The 23127-nt window shown below is 38.9% G+C and overlaps 2 protein-coding genes across 20 annotated transcripts in view; one reads left to right on the plus strand and one right to left on the minus strand.

Moving 5' to 3' along the window:
• The window catches only part of Nrdc (nardilysin convertase), a 67516-nt gene extending 47318 nt beyond the window's left edge, over nucleotides 1–20198 (plus strand). For all 6 annotated transcript variants that reach the window (XM_004869254.4, XM_021247954.2, XM_021247956.2 and 3 more), the window contains 16 exons: nucleotides 1292–1415; nucleotides 2035–2121; nucleotides 4222–4341; nucleotides 6379–6430; nucleotides 8199–8349; nucleotides 10985–11112; nucleotides 12752–12914; nucleotides 14705–14736; nucleotides 14987–15125; nucleotides 17056–17103; nucleotides 17378–17430; nucleotides 17824–17907; nucleotides 18421–18511; nucleotides 18759–18875; nucleotides 19806–19895; nucleotides 19985–20198. In XM_004869254.4, coding sequence (XP_004869311.1) covers nucleotides 1292–1415; nucleotides 2035–2121; nucleotides 4222–4341; nucleotides 6379–6430; nucleotides 8199–8349; nucleotides 10985–11112; nucleotides 12752–12914; nucleotides 14705–14736; nucleotides 14987–15125; nucleotides 17056–17103; nucleotides 17378–17430; nucleotides 17824–17907; nucleotides 18421–18511; nucleotides 18759–18875; nucleotides 19806–19895; nucleotides 19985–20176 — 1671 coding nt within the window. In that variant the 3' untranslated portion in view covers nucleotides 20177–20198. The remainder of the gene's footprint in view (nucleotides 1–1291; nucleotides 1416–2034; nucleotides 2122–4221; nucleotides 4342–6378; nucleotides 6431–8198; nucleotides 8350–10984; nucleotides 11113–12751; nucleotides 12915–14704; nucleotides 14737–14986; nucleotides 15126–17055; nucleotides 17104–17377; nucleotides 17431–17823; nucleotides 17908–18420; nucleotides 18512–18758; nucleotides 18876–19805; nucleotides 19896–19984) is intronic.
• A 673-nt stretch (nucleotides 20199–20871) lies between these two features.
• The window catches only part of Osbpl9 (oxysterol binding protein like 9), a 155703-nt gene continuing 153447 nt past the window's right edge, over nucleotides 20872–23127 (minus strand). For all 14 annotated transcript variants that reach the window (XM_087214738.1, XM_004869258.4, XM_004869257.4 and 11 more), the window contains 3 exons: nucleotides 22548–22639; nucleotides 21788–21923; nucleotides 20872–21569 (listed from right to left, as the gene is read on the minus strand). In XM_087214738.1, coding sequence (XP_087070864.1) covers nucleotides 21495–21569; nucleotides 21788–21923; nucleotides 22548–22639 — 303 coding nt within the window. In that variant the 3' untranslated portion in view covers nucleotides 20872–21494. The remainder of the gene's footprint in view (nucleotides 21570–21787; nucleotides 21924–22547; nucleotides 22640–23127) is intronic.

A 23127-nucleotide genomic window follows, 5' to 3' on the forward strand; every position in this document is an offset into this window, starting at 1 on the left:
TTGATCCCCTGTACAAAATGTAATATATATTTTTACATGTATTAAATTTGCATGTAATATATATACATATATGTTAGATTATATATAATATATATTATGATATATATATTATATATATATATAAAAATTAGATTCTTTGCTCTACCACTTGGGATTAGGCCCCTTGCATTTTACAAAATAGCAGTTGTCAACCAGGTGATTTGCCCTCCACGGGATATTTGTAGTGTTTAGAGACATTTTGGTTGTGACAGTACAGGGTTAGAGTGTGGTGTGTTTCTGGCATCTGGTGGATAGAAGCCCAAGATGCTGCTAACCATCTTAAAATGCAGAGGACAGCACCCTACAACAAAGAATTGTCTGGCCCAAAGTATTACTAATACTGAAGCTGAAGCACTTTGGCAAAGGGTATTATTCCAAAACTACTTATTTTAAAGAGGATAGAGAAAGGTAAACGAAGAGATAAAACCACCACATTCTTGGCACATCCTTAGAATGGTTGTGTTCAAGAGCCTGGGTGTTTTGCTTTTCTGAACCACCATTTGTTTTTCCTCAAAGAAATGGTGTTTATGTGATAGGATTTCAACCCAACACACATAATCCTGTGGTTTATCTTTATCATGCCTGGAGGATTTTTTTGAAGAAAGTGCTACAGTGGCATCATTTTTATTGAGGTGGTATGGAATATAGCTTTTTTTTTTTTGATACCAGGGATTGAACTCAGGACCTTGCACTTCCAAGGCAGGCACGATGCCACTGAGCTAAATCCCTGGTCTTGGAATATAGCTTTTAAGAGCATAGTCTTTGGATCATGTGCAAACTTGGTTAGAACTTCACTTTGGCCACTTCTAGCTGTTTTGTGTGAATTACATAATCTTTAACCTGAGCATTTCTTAGCTTTTAACCTCCAAAGCTGTGTATTTTCTGCAAAATTGGTATTTAGGATTAAATGAAATATGTTTAACACTGCTTGACACATAATAAAAGCTTAGTAGATGATAGCTATTTTTATTGTTAGCACTGTTAATGTATGGGATTTGAGATGAGCACTGTAAAGCATCATCAAGAAACATTTGATATTTGTAATTATACGTTAATAAGACTGACAAAAAGTTTTCAAAATACTAATAAACCAGTGATGTTCATGGACTGAAGCTAGTTTCATAAGCATCAAGATGCTGGGATTTTGGGGATGTCTAACAATGTTACTTTGCCTTTTTAACAGAAACGTATTAGGTTAAAATTGTTCTTGTGTGCATCTCCCTTCCCTTTTCCCCTACCCCTCCTTTATTAGGTCATTGCTGAAGCCCTTAATCAGCTAGTTCCTCAAAAAGCAAATCTTGTTCTACTGTCTGGTGCTAACGAGGGAAAATGTGACTTCAAGGAGAAGTGGTTTGGCACTCAGTATAGCATAGAAGGTATATATTTTAACATTTGTCTTACATTTAGTTATATCTTACTCACCTGGGAATTTTTATTACTGTAATAACTTTCTTATGGTCCTTGTGGGGAGAAAAAGTATTTTTAAAAGACCACTTTGAAATGAAAATTACTCTGGGGGAAAGTTATTTTCTGTTACATGTATTAGCTAGTGAAAAAATCTTGCTCTTTTGGTATTGGAGGGCAGAGTTTGTTTGTTTGTTTGATTAGAAAGTGCTTCTCAGACCTCATTGTGCATGTGTATCACCTGAGGATCTTATGAAAGCACACATTCTGATTCACTGGGTCTGAGTGGACCTGAGATTCTGCATTTCTAACAGTCTTCACTGCATTTCTTTTTTTTTTTTGGTAACAGGGATCAAACTCAGGACCTTCCACTTGCAAGGCACGTGGCGGAACCACTGAGCTAATCCCTAGCCCCTTCACTGCATTTCTAACAGTTCACATTTTGAGTTGCAAAATTTAGATTGCCTGGATATGTCAGAAATAGTATTCCTGAGATAGGAGAATTGATTTGTGAAGGGTATTTGACAGTTTGTTAAGAGAATTCTGAACATTGTATTATTTGCTTGATTAGTTTGTGTTTCCTCTTCACAGATGTTGAACACTCTTGGACTGAACTGTGGAAGAGTAATTTTGAATTAAATCCAGATCTTCATCTGCCAGCTGAAAACAAGTACATAGGTCAGTAAAATAGCAGTTATTATACATAATCTCTCCATGTGCTAAAAACAAAACACACCTATATAGTACATTATATTTTACAAAGTGCCATAGGAGTTCGTATTTTAGAATCCCAGTAATATTTTTAGAGGGGCATTACCATTTTCTTACTTTTTGAAATGAGAAAACACAAATTCAGAAAAGCAAAGTGACTTGTCCAAGACTATTCAGTTGGTGAATGGAGGAACCAGGATATAAATACAGATCTTGAGACTCTCAGAAGTTTATGCTTTTTCTCGTGCATCGAAGCTGATCCTTTCTCAGGAAAGAATTGTCCTTATCTTGTTAGATTGTTCCTAGTGTTTTTCAAACTGTGGGTCTCAACCCTTTAGAAGGTTGTAAAATCAATGTTACACGTTTTGAGGTCAGTGGAATGAGTTATGAAAGCATTAAAAAATCCCCGGCCCAAAAACTTCTATTCGATATAGGTACATATGTGTGTATGTGTATGTGTCTGGTTACTAGCTTGCATTGGAAAACATATTTCTAACCTGAATTATAGTTAAAAAGTGAAAGCCACTGATCCTAGGTCAATGGTTTTACAGATATTTATAGCAGTAATTCACTCAGACATCTTATTTCCCAGCAGTTCTACTCCTGTCTATCTATCTCTATATATATACACACAAACACACTCAAAATAAATACATGTAGATGCATGTTCATAGCAGCACTATTCACCGTAGCTAAAAGATGGAAAAGTAGCCAAATGGATGAATGGACAAACTGGTATATGCATTTTAGAATATTGTTCAGCCATGGAAAGAAGTACTAATGACAGCTGGGAATTTAGCTCAGTGGTTCGTCTGCCTGCCTTGTAAGCGCAAGGACCCGAGTTCGATCCCCGGTACCCAAAAAAAAAAAAAGTACTGATGAATGTTATAATGTGGATGAACCTTGAATATACCATGCCAAGTGAAAGAGGTCAGATACAAAGGTCATATGTGAATTCATTTATATGACATATCTGAAGTAAATCCATAAAGACAGAACACAGATTGTTGATTGTTAGGAGCTGGGTAGATTAGGGAATAGAGAATAACTCTTAATTGGTATGAGTTTTCCTTTTGGGGTGATGAAAATGATTTTGAACTAGATAAAAGTAGTGTGGTTGTACAACCTTGTTGAGTATTAATAATACCCTTGAATTGTTCATTTTAAAATGGTTTATTTTATATCATGTGAATCTTACCTCAATTAGGGAGAAAAAACCTTTGTAAAAGTCTTGTGTATATTGGAAAGTTCAGTCCATCTCTAGTTAAACAATTGCGTTCTTTTTAATAAAGTAGTATTTCTTTTATTTTCAGTTTTCCTTAAATTAGCTATTTTTCATCTACATGTTGATTTTACAATTTGTTTTCATTAACTTTTTTTTTGTTTGTTTTTTTGTTTTCGTTAACTGAAATGATGTTTGTCTTTCTTTGAGCAGAACTTCCAGATGTTCATAAAGTTGATAAAAGACATTCTCATTCAAGAATATATTCATTGCTGTGTGTGGTGGTGCACACCTGTAACCTCAACACTCAGGAGGCTGAGGCAGGTGGATTGCTATGAGTTACAGGCCAGTTTAGGCTATACAGTGAGACCCTGTGTCAACCCCCACCTCCCCAAAAGAATATTTTCATTCAGCTAGGTATGCCCATAATCTGGGAAATTGGAAGGATTTCTGAGACAGGATCACAAATTTGAGGCTAGTCTGTGATACATAGTGAGTTCGAGGCTGGTCTGTACTATATAGCAAGACCCTGTCTCATTAAAAAAAACCCCGTGTGTGTGCGTGTGTGTGTGTGTAAGTGTAATTATACAACTACTCTGACCAAAAGTCTCTTTTACAAATAAAATTGTTTGAGAAAAGGAATGAAACAAATGTAGACATCAGAATCAACTCTTGGGAAATTATAGATCTTCAGAGTGTATTTAAGGCCACATATACACTGTTCTGAAGTATTTGAATTGGTTATTTGTTCCACAAAATAAAGTAACAGACTTCTGAAACCAAGAACAGGTTGCTGGGAATCTTGTTAAAATAATTAAATGAATTGTTTTTTTTTCTTTTGTTAGCCACAGACTTTACGCTGAAGGCTTTTGATTGCCCTGAAACAGAATATCCTGTTAAAATTGTGAATACTCCACAAGGTTGCCTGTGGTATAAGAAAGACAACAAATTCAAAATCCCCAAAGGTAATACAATACACTCCCTAAAAGGAGTGAGATAATTAAAAAACTCTTTCTCCACTTTGTAGCAGTCTTTTTTTCCCTGTGTCTTTTGCCTATCTCCTTCTCTCCTTTTCCTTTTGAGGATCTTTTTCTGGGCTTATCTGTCCAATTCTTGCTGTGGTCCTGTGCTGTCACAGAAATCCTTATATCCTAATTTCCAGGACATAAATATTCAAGCCTAGAAAACTATTTTCAGGTATTTTTCTTTCAGATATGTGAAACCAGAACCTAGGTCTTTAGCCATCTTAAGGAATTAGTGGTCTTATTTGAACATTGTTTTTAAAAAGAGATAGAATAAGATTATGTGAGGAAAATTATTGTTAGATACAATGGATAGCCAAACCCAGTATTACATATGTAAGATTTCCCCCAACTGCTTCCTTCTGCCATTTTGCTTTTCAGCACAATGGAAGCATAGTATAAACAGTCTCAAGAGTCCTTGTCTTTAAGGTTATGGCTCAGACTATGTTGCTTTTTTCTGTTCTGTTCTGTGCATAGCATTGGAACTTACTAAAGCAGGTTGGAATCATAAAGCTGAGTGCTCTTGGATGTCATTTCACACAGGTCCCCAACCTCAAACACAGCTGTACTGTAGCTCTATGGGGCTTTCTTGAGTTTTGTTTCTTTTGTGGTGATACTAGGGATTAAACCCAGGGCCTTCAAAACTGAACTAGAGGCCCCTAGGGTCTCACAAAGTTGCCCAGGCTGGGCTCAACTTGTAATCCTCCTGCCTTAGAGGAATTACAGTTATGCGCCAGTGTGCCTAGGTTCTTTTTGAAGTGTTGCCACAGGTTTCTTCCTTTCTTTTCTATTTTTCTTGTGCTAGTGATTGAACCCAAGGCTTGGTGCTTGCTAGGCATGCACTCTTCCACTGAGCTACATCCCCAGCTCTCCAGAAGTTTCTTGAATAGCTTACAAGACATTTTAAAAAGTGTTCTTTTTTTCTCTTTGTTTTTGTGGTACTAAGGATTGAACCCAGGGCCTTCACACTGATCTGTATCCCCAGCACACGTACCCTCTCCCTTTTAAAATTTTTGAATTTTGAAACGGAGTCTTATTAAGTTGCCCAGGTTGGGCTCAGATTTGGGATGCTTATGTCTCAGCTTCCCAAAGTGCTGGGATTACAGCACTCAAAATTGTTCTTACCATTTACTTAGCTTCCCTAGCAAAGGGCTCTACCATGGCTTTCTGTTAACATAGGATATGTTCCTTTAATGTTCTTTTGCATGTGTGTGCACACGTGTGCATGTGAGCATGTATGTGTTGCTGGGGGATTGAACCTAGGATCTTTTGCATGCTGGGCAAATGCTATGCCACTAAGCTATATCTTCAGGCTCCCTTTAATGCTTTTGTCATGTACACCTCTAAACATTTTGCCTGTGTGAAGCTGTTGGTAAATATGAGTATTTATAGACCTCTCCATGTGTGTGTCTATATATCTGTGTACCTTCTAGGGCTTTTTATCTGCAATGGTAAATGCTACCTTTTTTTTTTTCTTGGTACTGGGGATCAAACTCAGGACCTTGTAGTTGCAAGGCAGGCGGCAGCACCACTGAGCTAAATCCCTGGCCCTTTTTATGTTTATTTATTAATTTTTTTGGTACCAGGGATTGAACCTGGCCCTACTTTTTAAAAACCTGTAGGAGCTGGGCATGTTGGCACATGCCTATAGTCCCATTATTCAGGAGGTGGAGACAGGAAGATCATGTTTGAGGCCAGCTTGAACTACAGAGTGAGACCCTGTCTCAAAAGTAGTCCTTAGGCCGGGGATTTAGCTCAGTGGTTTCGCCGCCTGCTGTGCAAGCGCAAGGACCCGAGTTTGATTCCTGGTACCAAAAACAGTCCTTAAAAATAAACATGTAGTGTGTTTGAAAAAAAAAGAATAACAATGTAAATAATAGTTTATTCATAATTTGAAAACGGGGTGGGGGGAATAGCAAACATGTAAATGTTTGAGGCCTCTGGCCTTCCATATTTTATCTGTGGTCTTTTTTGTTTCAGCCTATATACGTTTTCATCTGATCTCACCTTTGATACAGAAGTCTGCAGGAAAGTAAGCAATAATCCTTTAAAAAAATTTTTTTTTTATTAATGGAAAACTTTTGGTCTAAATCATTCTATCATTTTTTCTCAGTACTCAAGCTATGTTGCCAATTTGCATATTTTTTGTATGATCCGAGCAAGTTATTTACATCAATACCAAACATTAAAATCAAACTGTGGCTCAATATGTAAAACATGCTCATAGTGTAGGTTAGTCATAGAGTTACAAAAGAGTGAGTTCCTTATAGATCAGTCCTCTTGGTAACCTAGAGTTAGCTCCTAGTGTACAGTGAGGACTGATGGATCTGTTGGTCATGTACTTAAAGACTGCCAAGAAGTATATTTATAAGTTATTTATGTATTTAATGTAGATGATTATATTGTGGTAGAGAGCCTAAAATGTGCATGAATCAAAACAACCCAAATGCCCATCAATTGGTGACTGGATAAAGAAGATGTGGTTTATTTATAAAATGGAGTACTACTCAGCCATAAAGAATGATAAACTAGAGACATTTATAGCTAAATGGATGCACATTGAGGCCACATACTCTTAAGTGAAATAAATAGGACACATGTGTGTCAATACTGAATAGTTTCTCAGGTGTGAGAAACTGAAAGTGTAAATTAGGACCAAAATGTATAATAGATAATGTGAAATAGGAAGAAAAGGTCCAAAGGGGAAGGGGAAGTTGAGGGGGTAAGGGAAAGGAAAAAGGGAAAGGAAAAAATATGAGAAAAGGAAAAAAATGGAAACAAAGTCTTTGTAAATGGGGAGGGACAGAGGCATTGAAGGGAGGGCAGGGGAAGGGAGAAAAAATAAGAACCAAGATATATCATGTACAGGTGCAAATTCCCAATGACAAATGTCATCATATTATATATCTAAAAATGTACCAATAAACTTAATGAATTTAAAAAAATGTGCATGAATCATAGACGTACTCAGGACACAATGGTATATTTTCTTTTTTTTTAAATTACATATAAATTTATTTTTTTCATTAAGTTTATTGGTACATTTTACGTATACAATACAGTTACCTTCATTGTTGGGATCTTGTACCTTTACGTGATATATCTTTACATATCTTTTTCTTTGCCACTTAACTGTAAATTCTAACATAAAAATGACAAGCAGTACTAGAATATATTAATATCTGCTCTAAAAACCATGCATTATATCCCTCCCTTGCTCATATTTGTTATTTATTTATTTTGCAATACTGGGGATTTAACCCAGGATCTTTGCAGTGAGGTACATCACTATTTTTTATTTTTTATTTGAGATAAAGTCTCACTAAGTTGCTGTGTTGCCCACGCTGGGTTCAAACTTGAAATCCTTATGCCTCACCCTCCCAGAGTGCTGGGATTACAGGTGTGTGCCACCATGGCCAGTAGCTTCATATATTTAATTTGTTAGAAAGCTTGAGATTAGAGGGTAGCCAGAGACTTGAGGCCAGTGCCTGTGTTGTGTATTCCATTCAGTTAATTGTACAGTGGACCTGTTGTCATTTTCTGCGTGTACGTGACATGAAAAAGATTAAGAAACACTGCTAAAGGTAGGAGTTTTATGCTGTGTCTGTGAAACCGAGTCCTGATTAACCTAAGTGCTGGGTTTATCTTGAAAACAAGTTGTTATACAATTTTATATTCTGCAGTATGGAGTTAATACCTTACTAAAATACCTCACTAAAAGTAACATTTCTTATTGTAAATTGAAGCATATTTATTTATTGTCTTTCTTGCCAATTAATGATTCTGTTTGTACTTTTCAGTGTGGTCCTCTTTGATATCTTTGTCAATATTCTTACTCATAACCTTGCGGAACCAGCATATGAAGCTGATGTGGCACAGCTAGAATATAAACTGGTAGCTGGAGAACATGGTTTAATTATTCGAGTAAAAGGATTCAACCACAAACTACCTGTAAGTACATGTGTTATTTTCCTCATAGCTTTAAGATGCTGTATTTATGTTTGTTGGCCCTATAGCACTAAGCATAGAATCTTATGTGTGAGGTGCTATATATTTTATTAATTACTGGCAGTTGTACAGTATAGCCCATGCTTCCCTTTGCTGTCATTTTCTCTGTAGTTAACACTGGCACTTAGGATGGTTTGAGCTAAATTTCTTGCCATACAGCAATAACAAATGAAAAGAGGCTGACAGAAATAGAACTCAAATGCTTGTGGCTTTTCTTCTTCCTGTACTCTGTTTCATTATTTCAAGTACAAACATTCCTTATTTAACAACTGAGTTCTATTCCTGTGGCTAGGTTGTTAAATGAGTTAGTCGCTAAATGAGGAATTGTATATTGTATGTTCATTACAATATTCAGGATAAAGAAACAGAGGAAACTCCAACTTGATTATGCTTTCACTATATTTGCATAGCTCCTATATGCAGTATTGTGATATACAATAGAACATAAAACTATACTGTACAGTACAAGCAGCAAAAAGTACAGTATAAACAAAGTGTACTGAAAAAGAAGACATTGAAACACTATTAACAAGATGTATGGGGCTGTACAAAAAAGATAAGTCCGAGTGGTGGGTCGTAAGTCCAAACAGTTGTTAAACAGGTAAGTTGTTAAATGAGGAATATCTGTATGTCTTGTTTGCCTCCAAAGTTTTTGGGCCTTTAAGAGATAGGGTCTGTATCTTCTCAGTAGTTTATATCTTGGTAAGGAATGTGTTCTAGTGTCACTTTGTAAAAAACTTCATAAGCTGAGGAAAAATAATATGTAATGTTTGCTGATAGACTGAAGATCACTAAATACCAAGTAAAGCTGGGTGTGGTGGGGCACATCTGTAATCCCAGCACTTGGAAAGGTGAGGCAGGAGGATTGCCACAAGTTCCAGGCCACCTTGCACTACATAGTGAGTTGAAGGCCACCCTGAACTGCATAGTGACACCCTGTCTCAAACAAACAAACAATTCTAAATAAATACTAAGTAAAATAACGTGATGTACCCAACAAAAGATTTTATATTTAGGCTTCTTGGATAGAATATATATTGTGTTAAGGGTTGTGGAAATGGATTCATGCCAGAAAAATCATAGAGGAAAGAACCTTCCAGAAATGAGACTTGTGTTAGGAGGTGATAGCCTCCATCTTGGCAGGAAAGCAGAATATAGTTGTACCGTTTATGTCCTTACCCCTCAGTCTTCCTGGGAGGATGTCTTTCTGGTGTTAGGAAGAGTGATGATGGGGTACTTTACTTTTGTCCACCTTCAAAAGCCTAAAATATAACGTAATTTAAGATCCAAACAGAATAAAGCCTAACATGATGTTTGCCATTTGGGAAATATGTTTTCGAATTACCTGGAAAAGTTTTTAAAAATAGAAACCATAGCAAAGTATTTCATGTTTTTCATTTTATGAAGTTTTTGTAGCCTTAACATTAAAAAAATGAAACAACATATACATGTATGTATGGAAAACTAGAGACTGAATTTACATATAGAATATAGATGCAAATGTCCTAAAAATTTGAAAATTAAGCCCAACAATATGGCAAGGAATTATTCACCATGGCCAAGGTACTAGGAATGCTAGGGTTGTTCAGTATCAGGAAGTTGATGAATGAACATGACTTATAACATGAATCAAAGGAGAACCACTATATGAGTATAGTGATAAATGCCAAAAAAGTTAATAAATTCAAATTATTTCTAGTAAATAGGAATGGAGGGAAATTACACACAAAATCAATAGAAAAAAAAAGGAATGTTAACATTAAATGCTGAACCACTGAACATTAAAATCAGGAAAAAATCCAAGATAACCCATGATCACCACTATTATTCAGCATTGTTTTAGAGGTTCTAGCTACTACAGTACAATGAAAAAAATGTACTAAAAACTTTTTTGGAACATAAAAATTTTTTCTCAGTAGATGATATAATTGTATTCTTAGAAAACTTAAGAGCTACTAAAATCATTACTGAATCACTAATTACTAAAATTAAATGAATTTGGTATAATGTAGCTAGTCATTGAGGTCAGTATTTAACAATCAGTGGCTTTTTTTTCCTGTAGTAGCAGTAACCACTTAGTAATGGATGGAAACAAATATTCCGTTTACAATATTAAGAGAAATACCTAAGAATAAATATGAAAAATATAGGCTCTATCTAAAGAAAACTATAAATCTTGTTGAAGCAAATAAGGACTTTGAGAGGCTCATTATATTTCTGGATAAGAAAGCTTGGTATAAAATTGTTACTTCTAAAGTTAATATATAATGTTTTCAATTAAAGTTACATTTTGGAGTGGTGGGATTATGGGATAAAATTATTTTTAAGTTCATTTGGAAGAAAAAAATATTTGAAGTGTCATTGCTCCAAATTTGACAAATATTGAGGCTTTTAAAATTTATTTTTTATGGAGGATTTTGACCCATGAAGATTCTTTTAGTCATTAATATTTCTTTTGTGACCCTTACAAGACTTAGTACCCTCCTGGGCTTTGGTAAAAACCAAAAAGAAACATTTTCCATCCCAGCACTTAGTGGATTCTATGCTTTGCCACTTAAAGTGCTGCTTTTCCTTTCAGCTACTGTTTCAGCTCATCATTGACTATTTAGCTGAGTTCACTTCCACACCAGCTGTCTTTACCATGATAACTGAGCAGTTGAAGAAGACCTACTTTAACATCCTCATCAAGCCTGAGACTCTGGCCAAGTGGGTATATATGGGGTCAGTTTATATGTTGCGGGACTAAAACTGTTTGACTTCCTGGGGGAGATATGAAAGGTGAAGCTGGAGTACCAGTGCTCATTTTCAGACATGTTGGAATTGTGCTGTAGTTAAGGTTATAGGATCTCTAAACCCAACTTCAGTAGGTGTCTGTGAGTAAGACTGAAGGAAGCCTATAATACTTCATTAGAGGCTGAAAATAAAGAAGGGTGTTTTTCTAATCTTTGTGAATAGACAGTTAAATAATTTACAACTTACTTTGTAGGTAAATAGTTAAAACATATCTGAGTATAGCCCATAATTGTGTATTGGTGATTTAGTGTGTTGGCTGGTATGATGAGTAGTTGTGTTAAACTTTTCACATGTCACTTACCTGGTACCCTTAACTACCCAGAATTCAAGTAAAGTTCCAGAAGAGAGCAAGAAGGCAACTGCATGGCCTATATGCTAATGCTCAGATCCTCTGCTAATAGGCAGCCTTGCACCTTCCATCAGAGCTTATTCTTAGTGTGGTCCATAACTAATTGTAGCCTATACCTTTGTGTGAATCAGAGTACCCCTTGAGGTACCCTCTGTCAGCAGGTGGAACCTCTGGAAGAACAGGAAAGTCCTCTCTAGCAGTCACAGCCCTTTGTGCGCATGGCTCACCACCTCTTTCTTGACTTCCTTGCTGAGCATCTGTAAATGGTGAACAGATAGCATAATCTACAGAGGACCTGCTTTGACACACTTACGAGATCATAAACTATCAGAATTAGAAAGCAGCGGAAGAAGCTTTACCTTTTATCTATTAGGCATGTAATAATTGATAATCTGATTGCAAAGTTATAAAAACTAATAAATATAAGTTGGAAAGAAGAGTTATCTGCAACTGTTGATATGATGATGAAAAGCTCCTCAGTAGCCTATGCATCTGGTAACTTCTAAATACTGCTTTGTTTATAAAAATACTTTATTAAATACTGTCTTATTAAAATAACTTCTGAAATTTACTTTATGAAAGTGGTAGAATAATCATACATCTATTTATTGAAGGTTAATATATCCTAGATCTATTCAAAGAACTTCATTTATTACTTTAATTTACACCAAACCCCTGTGAATGGTAGGCACAGTTACTTCCCTTGTTTTACAGATGAAGAAAATCTCAGGTAATTTGCCAAGTTCACTCAGTTTATTAGGGGTGGATTGGAGGGCAGTTTGGAGATGGAGGTGAAGTTAGTCCCATTTGGAACTATAGTCATTACCTAGACTATATTGTCCCTGCAATAACAGACACCCAGAAAAGTGGCCTCCAGTAACTATGTTAGTGAGATTTCAAATAGCCTAGTAATTTTAAATTGGTGTATGACTGGGTAAACTTGACTCATCCAGAAACTTCTGTGAAATATTTTACTTTGCAACTGAGAACCAGGTAAGTACATTATTGTACTGGGGAATAAATCTATTTAAAAGTTGGTGTATGCAATTTAAAATGTTTTTGTGGTTATGACATTGTTTGCCCATCTTAAGTTGTGATAGAAGTTCTTTAAAAAAAATCAGCCATATAAAGTTGACCAAATATTTTCTTACTGATCCATTTCTTGCAACAAAACATTGGAAAATTTTTTTCTCCCCTGTAAAGAGATGTGCGACTTTTAATCCTGGAGTATGCCCGTTGGTCTATGATTGACAAGTACCGGGCTTTGATGGATGGCCTTTCCCTTGAGTCTCTGCTGAGCTTCGTTAAAGAGTTCAAGTCCCAGCTCTTTGTTGAGGGCCTGGTACAGGGGAATGTCACAAGCACAGTAAGTATGAGACACTCTGTTTCTGTTACTGTGAGCTGGCCCTCAATGCAGTTGTGGAATTGCATTAGTTCTTTCCTAAGAGGAAGCTCTGTAGTTTTGATCAGCCAGCATTATCATATTCTGATAAGGAGGGAACCTAGCCCCTCTGTTGCTCAGCAACTTTCTTCTTTGAAGAAGACTAGTATTTATGACTTAGAGTGAAATGGGTTTGGTATATGTATGCTTTGTTACATCTGTTGAAGTTTGTCTGTGAAAGTATAAATAGTTTAGTAGAGATTAAAGTGAAAGGAAGGAGCTGAGTGTGGTGGCCCATGCCTATAATCCCATCTACTTGGGAGGCTGAGGTGAGAGTGTTGCAAGTTTGAGGCCAAGGTGGGCAGTTTAGCTTGTCTCAAAATAAAAATGCCTAGTAGGTAGCTCAGTTGTAGAGTAGTCTTGGGTTTAATCCCCAGTACCATCACCAAAAAAAAGGTGAAGGGGGTAAAGTGGGAGGAGGAGAATGGTAAGGGATGTATACAGACATAGCCAGAACCTGTATGTCAGGCTTCCTCTAGCTAAGGGGCTAGGACTTTATCTTGTAGCACATGGAGAACCATTGAGGGATTTAAGATCTGTGGTTAAGAAAATGTAGAGAGTCCATTATGAAAAGTTGAAGTGAGATATGATTCCCCTCCTATGTGGTATCTATAAAGTAACTTCATAGAAACAGAGTACAATGGTGAGTTTCAGGGGATTGGGGGTGGGGTAAGGAAGAGGGCAGTTTAATGGACATAAATTTTGTTTTTACGAGATGAAAAAGGTTCTGGAAATCTATTTTACGGCAGTATGAATATAGTTGACATTGAACTGAGTACTTTAAAAAATTGGTCAAAACAATAAACTTTAAATGAAAAAAGATGAAGCCTGAGGTTAGGCCAAATAAAAAAGTGTTTCGTAAATTGTAGTCACTCTTGAAATGGTCTTCTCCTTCCTCCCTGTCTTTATCTCCCAAACCCAAACCTACCCTTAGTTTCTGTCTTGCTCACAGAAAGTATTTTCAGTCTCAACCCTCAGCAAAAAGAGCAAGAATAGCCCAGTGGGAGGACGAGGCTGGTTGTTCCTAAGGACTCAGTGCTATGAGATGCCCCAAGAGAGACTGCTTCAGAGATGAGCTTGCCCTTCTCCTTTAATTATATAGATAAGAAAAAAGCCTGGAGAGAGGAAGAGGATGTATTCACTTAGGATGTGCCATTTTATTGCTCACTCTCTCCAGACTGTCTTTTGGCCTGGGTTTTAAACAGTCACAGTTGCCAAAGAGGGCACAGCCTAGTTGGATAAACTGACACTGAACAAGGAAGTTTGATCCAGTGGGGAAGATGTTTGACTATGCAGTACGTAGAGTGCCAAGGAAGCCAGAAGAGGAGCTGCTCATGGAAGAGTCACTTGATATTTAATGAGCAGAATAAGTATTGAATCGGTAAATGATTAGCCTGATCAGTGATTTGTCCAGCATTAAGTTGAGATTTGCCCCAGTGTTCTTAATGAGCCCTTTGGTTCAGGATCCACAATTGTTCTGGAGCTAGGTTGGCAGACTTTTGTCTTTCCCTCGGCATCCACCTTCTGTGTGCAGGCATAGCACTCCAGTCTGTGGTCTTTCTAAAGGTTCGGTCATGTCCCAAACTACAGCCTGGCTCTACTGCTCTTTCCTAATGCTATCCAGGGTATTCAAAGAAATTAGAAAATTGGTAATACATAGTTCTGGGTGAAAATAATGTCAAGGACTAATGTAGTTTTGGTCTTTTGCTGCTTAGGAATCTATGGATTTCCTGAAATACGTTGTTGAGTAAGTATTGGTTTGAGTTTTCTCTGTGGGAAATATTCTTACCAGAAAGAGGGCCTTAAGCTACATACAACTCACTTGTTATTAAACCCGCATTTGAAATACCATCCATGGTAGATTTCTTTGAAGTTGATGTAAACAAAGCAATTTAAGAGGGACAGTTTAAAAAAAAGGGGGCGGGGGATGATAGAATGCTTGGCTTCTTCAGTTTGTGATTGAGGGTAGGAGAATAAAAGTACTTATTATTTTGCAGCAAGCTGAACTTCATGCCCCTGGAGCAAGAGATGCCTGTGCAATTCCAGGTGGTGGAGCTGCCCAGTGGCCACCACTTATGCAAAGTGAAAGCTCTGAACAAGGGTGATGCCAACTCTGAAGTTACAGTGTACTACCAGGTTAGTTGGCACCATGGTATAGCCATCCTCATGGCCAAGTACTTTTAGGGCACTAAAGCTCAATGAGTGCTAAGGGTCCACTCTAGTTTTATGCATGGGGCCATTTGTTGTCTGAAGGGACTGCATTTAAAAATTGTTGCATTCAGTAAAATGGATCCTTTTTCAGTCACAAAGAGGTACCGCTTCATTAATCAACTAACCAGTAATCTAGAGAAACAGATCCTGAAGTATAGATGCAAATTCCCATCCTGACAGAACTCCAGGCAGCAGTAAATTATTAAAAGGCGAATTTTGAAAGAGACAAAAGTAAACCTAACTAAGCAATCCTTGTACAAGCAGAGTAACACCAGTTATGAAGGTTTCAAAGGATCTGAGAGAAAAAGATTTATTACCCCTGTTTTATGGATAATAAATCTAAGGTTAAAAGCCCCTCATTTGGTTAATCTCAAATTTATTTCTTCAGTTTACAGGCTCTGTGTTCATTCCACACTGCTCTGGAGGGATGAGGTGTTTAAAATGAGGAAGTGCTTTACAAGTCTCACTTGGCTCATAGCCTGTGTGGATTTTCTCTATAATTATATCTGAGTCCTGACTTTTCCAGACTTGGGGCTCACATAGCTGCTAGAGAGGCCCTGGGTTCCTTGCATAAAGAAGTCACTTTCTTATCAGACCTTGTGAAGTTCCTGGTCTGGGCTTTGGGTGGCATGGCCTTATCGTTATTTATCCTTTTATTGTGTTTCTGGCCCTGGGTTGGAGTTTTACCCTGAAACTGACCTGATTTAGTAGTCAGAAGCAAACTCATGTGCCAGATGGCTTGTTAAAGTTTAGCTTTGCCCTAGTGTTCTTATTGAGCCCTTTTGGTTCAGGATCCATAGTTGTTCTAGAGCTAGTGCTGGCATAGCACTCCAATCTGTGGTCTTTCTAAAGGTTCTGTCATGTCCCAAAATACAGCCTGGCCTTACTTAATACTGTGCCTCCAAGTGCTTGAAATCTGACATAGGAATGTGTGTCCCATGTTCAAGCCAGATATCACATCTTGAGATGTATCTGGAGCTGCTTTCCTCCAGTCACCTCTTAGCGCCTCTAATACAAAGTGCTTCCTTTAGGGAACCACAGACTCCATTTTCAACAGAAAATTGATACAAAGTTTTGACTGGTTTTGTTGCAGCCCTCTTAAAGGGAAACAAGAAGTTTGCTGATTAGTCTGGGCATGCAGGACAATTAGCATCTTCCTGCGGTAAAGTAGAAAAGATGAGAAATGAGTTGGTGTCAGAGGGCCCTGCAAGAGCCTGACTCTAGGGATATACTTGGGCCGGGGATTTAGCTCAGTGGTTTTGCCGCCTGCTGTGCAAGTGCAAGGACCTGAGTTCGATCCCCGGTACCCCCCCCACCAAAAAAAAAGGAATCATCTAGGGATATACTAGTAATATCCTTGTGTATGGGCCTCCCACCCCCTTTCATTTTTTTTCTCCAGGGTGAGATCCCCAAGTGTAGATTCTGCCTCTTAGGTATTTTTTCGTATGAACTGGTTTGTATTCCTGTGTGTAGCTGCGTAAGTTCCTATTTTTTCTCTCCTTGCGGTATAGAGCTAGCCTTCATGATCTTCAGAGTTCTTGCTGACCTAATTAGGGCCTTGAAATTCAGGTACTTGATTTTAGAATGTGAGTTCTCTTGGTCTAGTCAGGAGCTGGCAGAGTACGGACCATTGGACCTGCTTCCATGTCTGCATGCACTTAGCAGGGTTCCTGTTCCTAGACCTTCAGGATAGTGGGATGGCATATATGTAAGATTGTTGAAAGCTTGGCAGTAGAAGGTATGATTATAAGTCTTTTGGGGAAAAGGGATACTACCTAAATAAGTAGTTGCCAAGAATAGCTACTTTATTAAAAAGCCTTATAAGCCACCGAATATTCTGTTGTTTTCTTTTCAGTCAGGTACCAGGAGTCTGAGAGAATACACTCTTATGGAGCTGCTAGTGGTAAGTGTGTAGAGGAGACTTGGTTTTCAGGAACTCCGACCCACTATGAGGCCCCAGCTTTCTGCCCGAAGACTGGGGACTTGGGGTGGTCAGAAACCTGATTAGCAGGTAAGGTGGTCATTAAGTATTCTTACCCAGCATGAACATAGACAGGGGCCTGGATCATTTAGGAAGTAGGGAGGCTAGACTTTGGAGGTATGTGAAACTCTTTGAGGGAAGATACAGAGGTTTCTCTGCTAGGAGTTGGGCTGACGGGTAGTATGTTGAATTACAGATGCACATGGAAGAGCCTTGTTTTGACTTCCTTCGAACCAAGCAGACCCTTGGGTAAGTCTGCTGGCAAGGGCACTGAACTCTAAGGGTTTGGGGCTTACTTTGTAGGCTGTTTATCAGATGTCCTCAGAGTTGCTCCTCTGAACTCTTTGCTGTTTCTATGCCTTAGAATAATAGCTACTTACTAGACTTTGCAACATGGATATAAGCAGGCTTCCAGTTGAGTTGAGTTTCAGGATAAGAAAGGAAGCTTAAAAAAAAAAAAAAAAAAAAAAAAAAAAGGAAGCTAGTTTGTGGTTCCTAATTCAGCAGAGGGGCAGGCACCTTGACCTGAGAATGAAGTAGTTGCATACATATTTGCAGTTCTTTCAGGACCTCCAGGTCAAGTAAGGGTTAGGGCAGGAACCTGGCCCCATAAACTCTTACAACTTTTCACTCTGGCTGTAGGTACCATGTCTACCCGACGTGCAGGAATACATCTGGGATTCTAGGATTCTCTGTCACTGTGGGGACGCAGGCAACCAAATACAGGTGAGCAGAGTGAGTGGATGGGACCAGCCTATTGTGGACATGGATTTGGGGGATATAGGTGCTTCCTTAAACCTTGGGTCTACTCTTCATAGTTGCTTGGGGCAGGGTCAGGGTCAAGGATGATAGATGGCCTGACTGAACAAAGCTTCTGTTGGACCCTTAGGACTCAGCTCAAGCCCTGTCATGGTCACTGCAGGGGTTGCCAATGTTTTTTCACTTCAGTTAGTTAGACCCACAGACAAGAAAGGAAAGGGTGCCCCAACACAGCATTCATGCTGGAACCAAGGTTTAAGGTCTTGATGGTTCTCAGCATGGAGTTGTCACATGGCAGGATGAGGACACCAGGAAACTGTTGCAGTGGGCAGCCTGCCCCATCCTTTTGATTTCCCTCAGCGTAGGACAGTAAGGCCTTACTAAATGCTTTAGCCTTTTTGCGCCCCCCCCACCCCAAAAGCCCTAGTCCCAGTTTGAGACCAGAACTGATGACTTTTCATTGAAGATTTTTTGTTTCAGCTCTGAGACTGTTGAGAAAAAGATAGAAGAGTTTCTTTCCAGCTTTGAGGAGAAAATTGAGAACCTCACTGAAGATGCATTTAACACCCAGGTAACTGCTGGCCTGGCTTTTTAGCTGTGTAAACTTTTGAAGACTCCACACACCAGTCTCCACAGTCGTGGTGCTGGTCACCTTGTACTCTCAGTAGACCCACCTTAACCTGACCATAGTGTCTTCTAGTTTCCTCCCTCACGATCATGCTGGCAGGGCCATCACAAGCCAGATCGGATAGCACCAAGTTTATTCTGGGGGAACTGGAGTGATGCCCTGCCTAAGCAGGGCTCTCTGGTGGAAACAGGTTACAGCTCTGATCAAGCTGAAAGAGTGTGAAGACACCCACCTTGGAGAAGAGGTGGACAGAAACTGGAATGAAGTGGTGACACAGCAGTACCTCTTTGACCGCCTTGCACACGAGGTAATGATTTCCAGGAGGAGACAGCCCTCATGAACTAGTGAGGATATATATATATATATATTTTTTTGGTACCGGGGATCGAACTCGGGACCTTGCAGTTGCGATGCAGGCAGCAGAACCACTGAGCTAAATCCCCCACCCTAGTGAGGATTCCTGACTGCATGAATCTCAGGCCCAAGCACATCAGTACTGTATGGAATAGAGAACCCTGGGATACTCATCTTGGTGTGGTTACATGCCCATTTCCTGACTTGTCTCTCTAGCACCTTACGTAACCGTAACTAGGGTGCTAAACTTTACTCCTGCACCACCAGAGTAGCTCCATTTTTGTGTTATATACTGGGGTCCCCCACAAGATTTTGTGGAGTGTTTCTGCTAAACAAAATTGAGAGCTCCTGGCTCTCGATGAACAGGGAGTGCCTCTACCAGATTCAGTAATTCCAAGTGCAAGTTATTTGACAGCTTCTAGCTCAAAGTGTAAAATTTACAGGACGGAATGTGTGTGTGGCACTGGTTCCTCTGCACTGCTGCTCCTGACAATATCCTCTGTGGTGCATTACCAAAGGACATCAGAGTTTTAACTGAAGCAAGACAGAGTTCATCTGTCTCTTGCTTTATTTTTTCAAGCCCCAGAGTATGCAGTTACCATGAGAATGACAAGTGACATTAGGGACTTGAGTTTCTGGTTTAGGGAATGGTATTCAGCTGTAACTACAGCACCTGCTGACCTGTCTAAACTGCTAAGGTAAGATCACTGCCTTGACATATGGAGGTGTGATGCAGATGTTCATCTTATATCCTTCTGTGGAAGGCTAGGGGCAAGCTCAGACTTGAGAATAAGGTGCTAAGCAAGACAGACTGAGGTCTGCGGGTGGTTGTATTTCAGAGCTATTTTCCTTCAACACTTCTTTCCTACCTTCCCTCTACAAGATTGAAGCACTGAAGTCATTCTCAAAGTCAGACCTGGTCACCTGGTTCAAGGCTCATAGAGGACCTGAAAGTAAAATGCTCAGCGTCCATGTGAGTATGGTGAACTACACTGCAGTTACTTCCTAGTCTATGCCCAAATTTTGTCGTGGTTCTCACCTTTTATCTTTGGCCTCCTTCAGGTTGTCGGATATGGGAAGTATGAAACAGAAGAGGAGGGCACTCCTACTGAGGACTCAGGCTCTTCCTGTGAAGTGATGCAGCTGGACTACCTGCTGCCCTCTATGCTGGCAAATTCTACTGTCCCCATTACTGATATCAGGGCTTTCACATCAACGCTCAGTCTTTTTCCCTACCATAAAATAGTCAAATAAATTTCAGTCTCATTGGCCTGAAGCAATGTCTATTTAAAGATGTATTTGTATTTTATAGAGTTACACTATTACTGCCTTAGGGCTTCTGTTGAATTTTTGCACTGACATTATAGAACTCAATTTAATTTATTCTCCTATTGAGACTAACAAATCCAGGGGTACTGTAGTGGCTGGCAAAATGAGCTAAGTGGGCCAAATGAGGGTGGACCACCCAAGGCAGCAGTTTGGGAAGCCCTAGCTTGTGTAATCTCAGATGAAAAGTCCAGTTCTTGAGAGGACCTGTGTAACCAATTTGTTACTAGTCCCTAAATGCTAATAGCTGTTTTGTGTGTGTGTATTTACCTGCAGAATAAGCCGTCCGCTGCTGTGGCATTCTTTGTATTTTGTTTCAGTATGGATGACGATCTAAAAGTATGTACTCTTCCCAAGTCTTGTAAGGGGGTAAAAAATTTTCTGGGTGAAATGTTTGTAGTCTTACATGTGCTACACAAACAGCATAATGAGGTCTAAAGACAGAGTAAAGGGATGGATGAGAAAAGGCTGGATCCTCCTTTACGAGTCCTTATGAAAAGATAGGTCCTGTATTCAATTGCCAAATAATTGTCTTCTAACTGAAACCATAAACAATAAAAGCACATTTTTTTAAAAGGTTAGAAAAATTACTTTATGAAGCCTTAAGAATAATTAAACTGTAATCCAGGTTTAGATAAATTTAATAGTTCAATTCTAAAATAAAAGTTATTATAGATGAAATAACTAAATTTCCTAACACTTGATTTTTGATACATTGCGCTAGTTTTCTAAAACAACTCTTGAGGAACCAGTATTTACAGATGAGTGTTTATGAAAAACCTGCCATCAATGTGTATCTGTTTATGTGCATGTATGTGTGCATGTGTGTGTGTGTGTGTGTGTGTGTATATATATATATATATATATATATATATTTATGTAACCCAAGATACATAAAGTAGGAAACACTTGGTATGTAATACCTTAAAAGCAGAACTAGAGTGCAGAGTATGAGATTTGGGTTTATAAATGCTTTTCAAAGCATGGGGTTTGGAAAAGAGCAGACATCTTGTTTCAAAACCTGAAGGTTTTTTTCTCAGGACTGAAGTCAAAATTGTAACTGCCAGAGGAAAAAAGAAGCTTTTCCTGCTTTAATTGTTCATCTGCATCATAAAGTCCAGTATCCCTGAGATAGGAACCACTGCAGTAAGAAGGGAGCAATAGGTTCTCCCAAAGGAAGATTGTTTGTTGCTTCATTAGGCGGAGCTACCACCTGGGTCATCAGGCATGAACTCTGTTTCCCAACCTAATGCTTCACAGCACCAAGACGTTTCAGTAATGGTTCATCGTAAACCCAGCATTCTCCATCTTCATGGAATAACTGGAAGAGGAAGAGGGAGAATTTAGTTACATGCTTGCTTTGTACTTCTATACATTTTTATTATTCTTCCCTCATTGGATGACATGAATTTCAGGTAGTCAGGACCAGAGAACACGTTCATAAATCACGTTTGGCAGTCATTTCTTCAGCATCCCCTCCAATGCCTGGAGTAACTGCTTAGCCTACAGAAGAATGGTGGTTAGCAGGTAGGGCCTTACCCTTGTCTCCCACTGAATTTCCTTTTCCTTCCGTTCTCGGGCTTCTGCTCTTTGCCTTTCTTCAAGTCTGTGCTTCGCTTCAGTTGCTGCATCAATGTCTCTGATTTTTAAATTAAAAGTGACATCCTTCCAAAGGCTAAAGAAAAGAGATCAAGAGGAGCTGACAATCCTGAGAATGACAGCCCAGAGCCACCTCTGAACACAGCCCAGTAACACTATGAATCACATGGCTTTTAATGCTGCAGTTCACAAATTCAATCAGTAAACAGAGAAATGGGCCTAAAAGACCCCCTGCTTTTTGTCAAAGGAAATAAAGGACAGGCAACTTGGTATGGGATAAGGAAAAGAGATGGGGAAAGAATAGGAGGAGCTAAGACTTGGGATTCTACTTCTGCCTGCTCTAACCTATGCAACTCTGGGGGAACCTGTATACTTCAGTAGGGCCCATGTGTCCTTTACTGAAGGGTAAACAGTTAGCTCAGAGGAGCTGAAAACTTCCCATTTCAGAAAAACTCTTCTTAGACTTCAAATGATCTTGAAAGGGTCAAGAGGCCACCTGTGGAAGGGTGTAACTTGTAGCTTCCCCTCAAGATCATAGATTTCATTCCAAATGAGGCAAAGAGAACAAACTTAGCTATTACAAAACTAGTTCGTGCTGGTGCTGACAGGAACCCAGGCATTCGAGCTCAGTGCATCCTGCTTTTCTCTGTTATTCTGTCACCCAAACCCAGCCTGCACCTTCACAGGCAGCAGACCTTACCAGCGGGACTCATATTCATTCTGATCTTCCAACTTCCTCACTTTCTTCTTGATTATAGGCAACTTCTTAGTATCAACAAAGACTGTATTTTCCTAGAAAACAAGAAATAGAAGGCTGTTTTATTCAAATTGTTACCAAAGAATGTCAGTTCTTTCCAGAAGACTTTTTAACAATTTCCACCTACGTTAGTGATGTAAGCAGCGAGTCACATGCAGTCTTAAACCTGTAGTTTTTATGTCTTAAGCCCAGAGGCTCAGTTCAACATCTATTTTCAAGGGAGCTATGTGCTACATGCTAGGGATATGATCTCTTGAGGAACTACACCCATACAACTAGTTTTCATGTTAAGCACTGTCCACAGTGCTTTTTATACTGCACATTCCACAAAAATGCATTCTATAAAAATGACTAGCTCTGTTTTGCTTAGACCTACTACCTTTTTTCCTGGCTTATCCAAAACTGGGGGCCATACAGTGTGCAAGTTCCCTGACAGCAGGACTGTCTTACCTAGGGCCAGGCAGTCAGTACTATTAAATTGAGTGTATCAAACACATACACAAATTTATTTACCACTTTACAA

This window comes from Heterocephalus glaber, unplaced genomic scaffold (genome assembly GCF_053883595.1).
Source record: "Heterocephalus glaber isolate CG9 unplaced genomic scaffold, H.glaber_assembly_v1.0 deba00001451, whole genome shotgun sequence".
Classification (NCBI taxonomy): Eukaryota; Metazoa; Chordata; class Mammalia; order Rodentia; family Bathyergidae; genus Heterocephalus; species Heterocephalus glaber.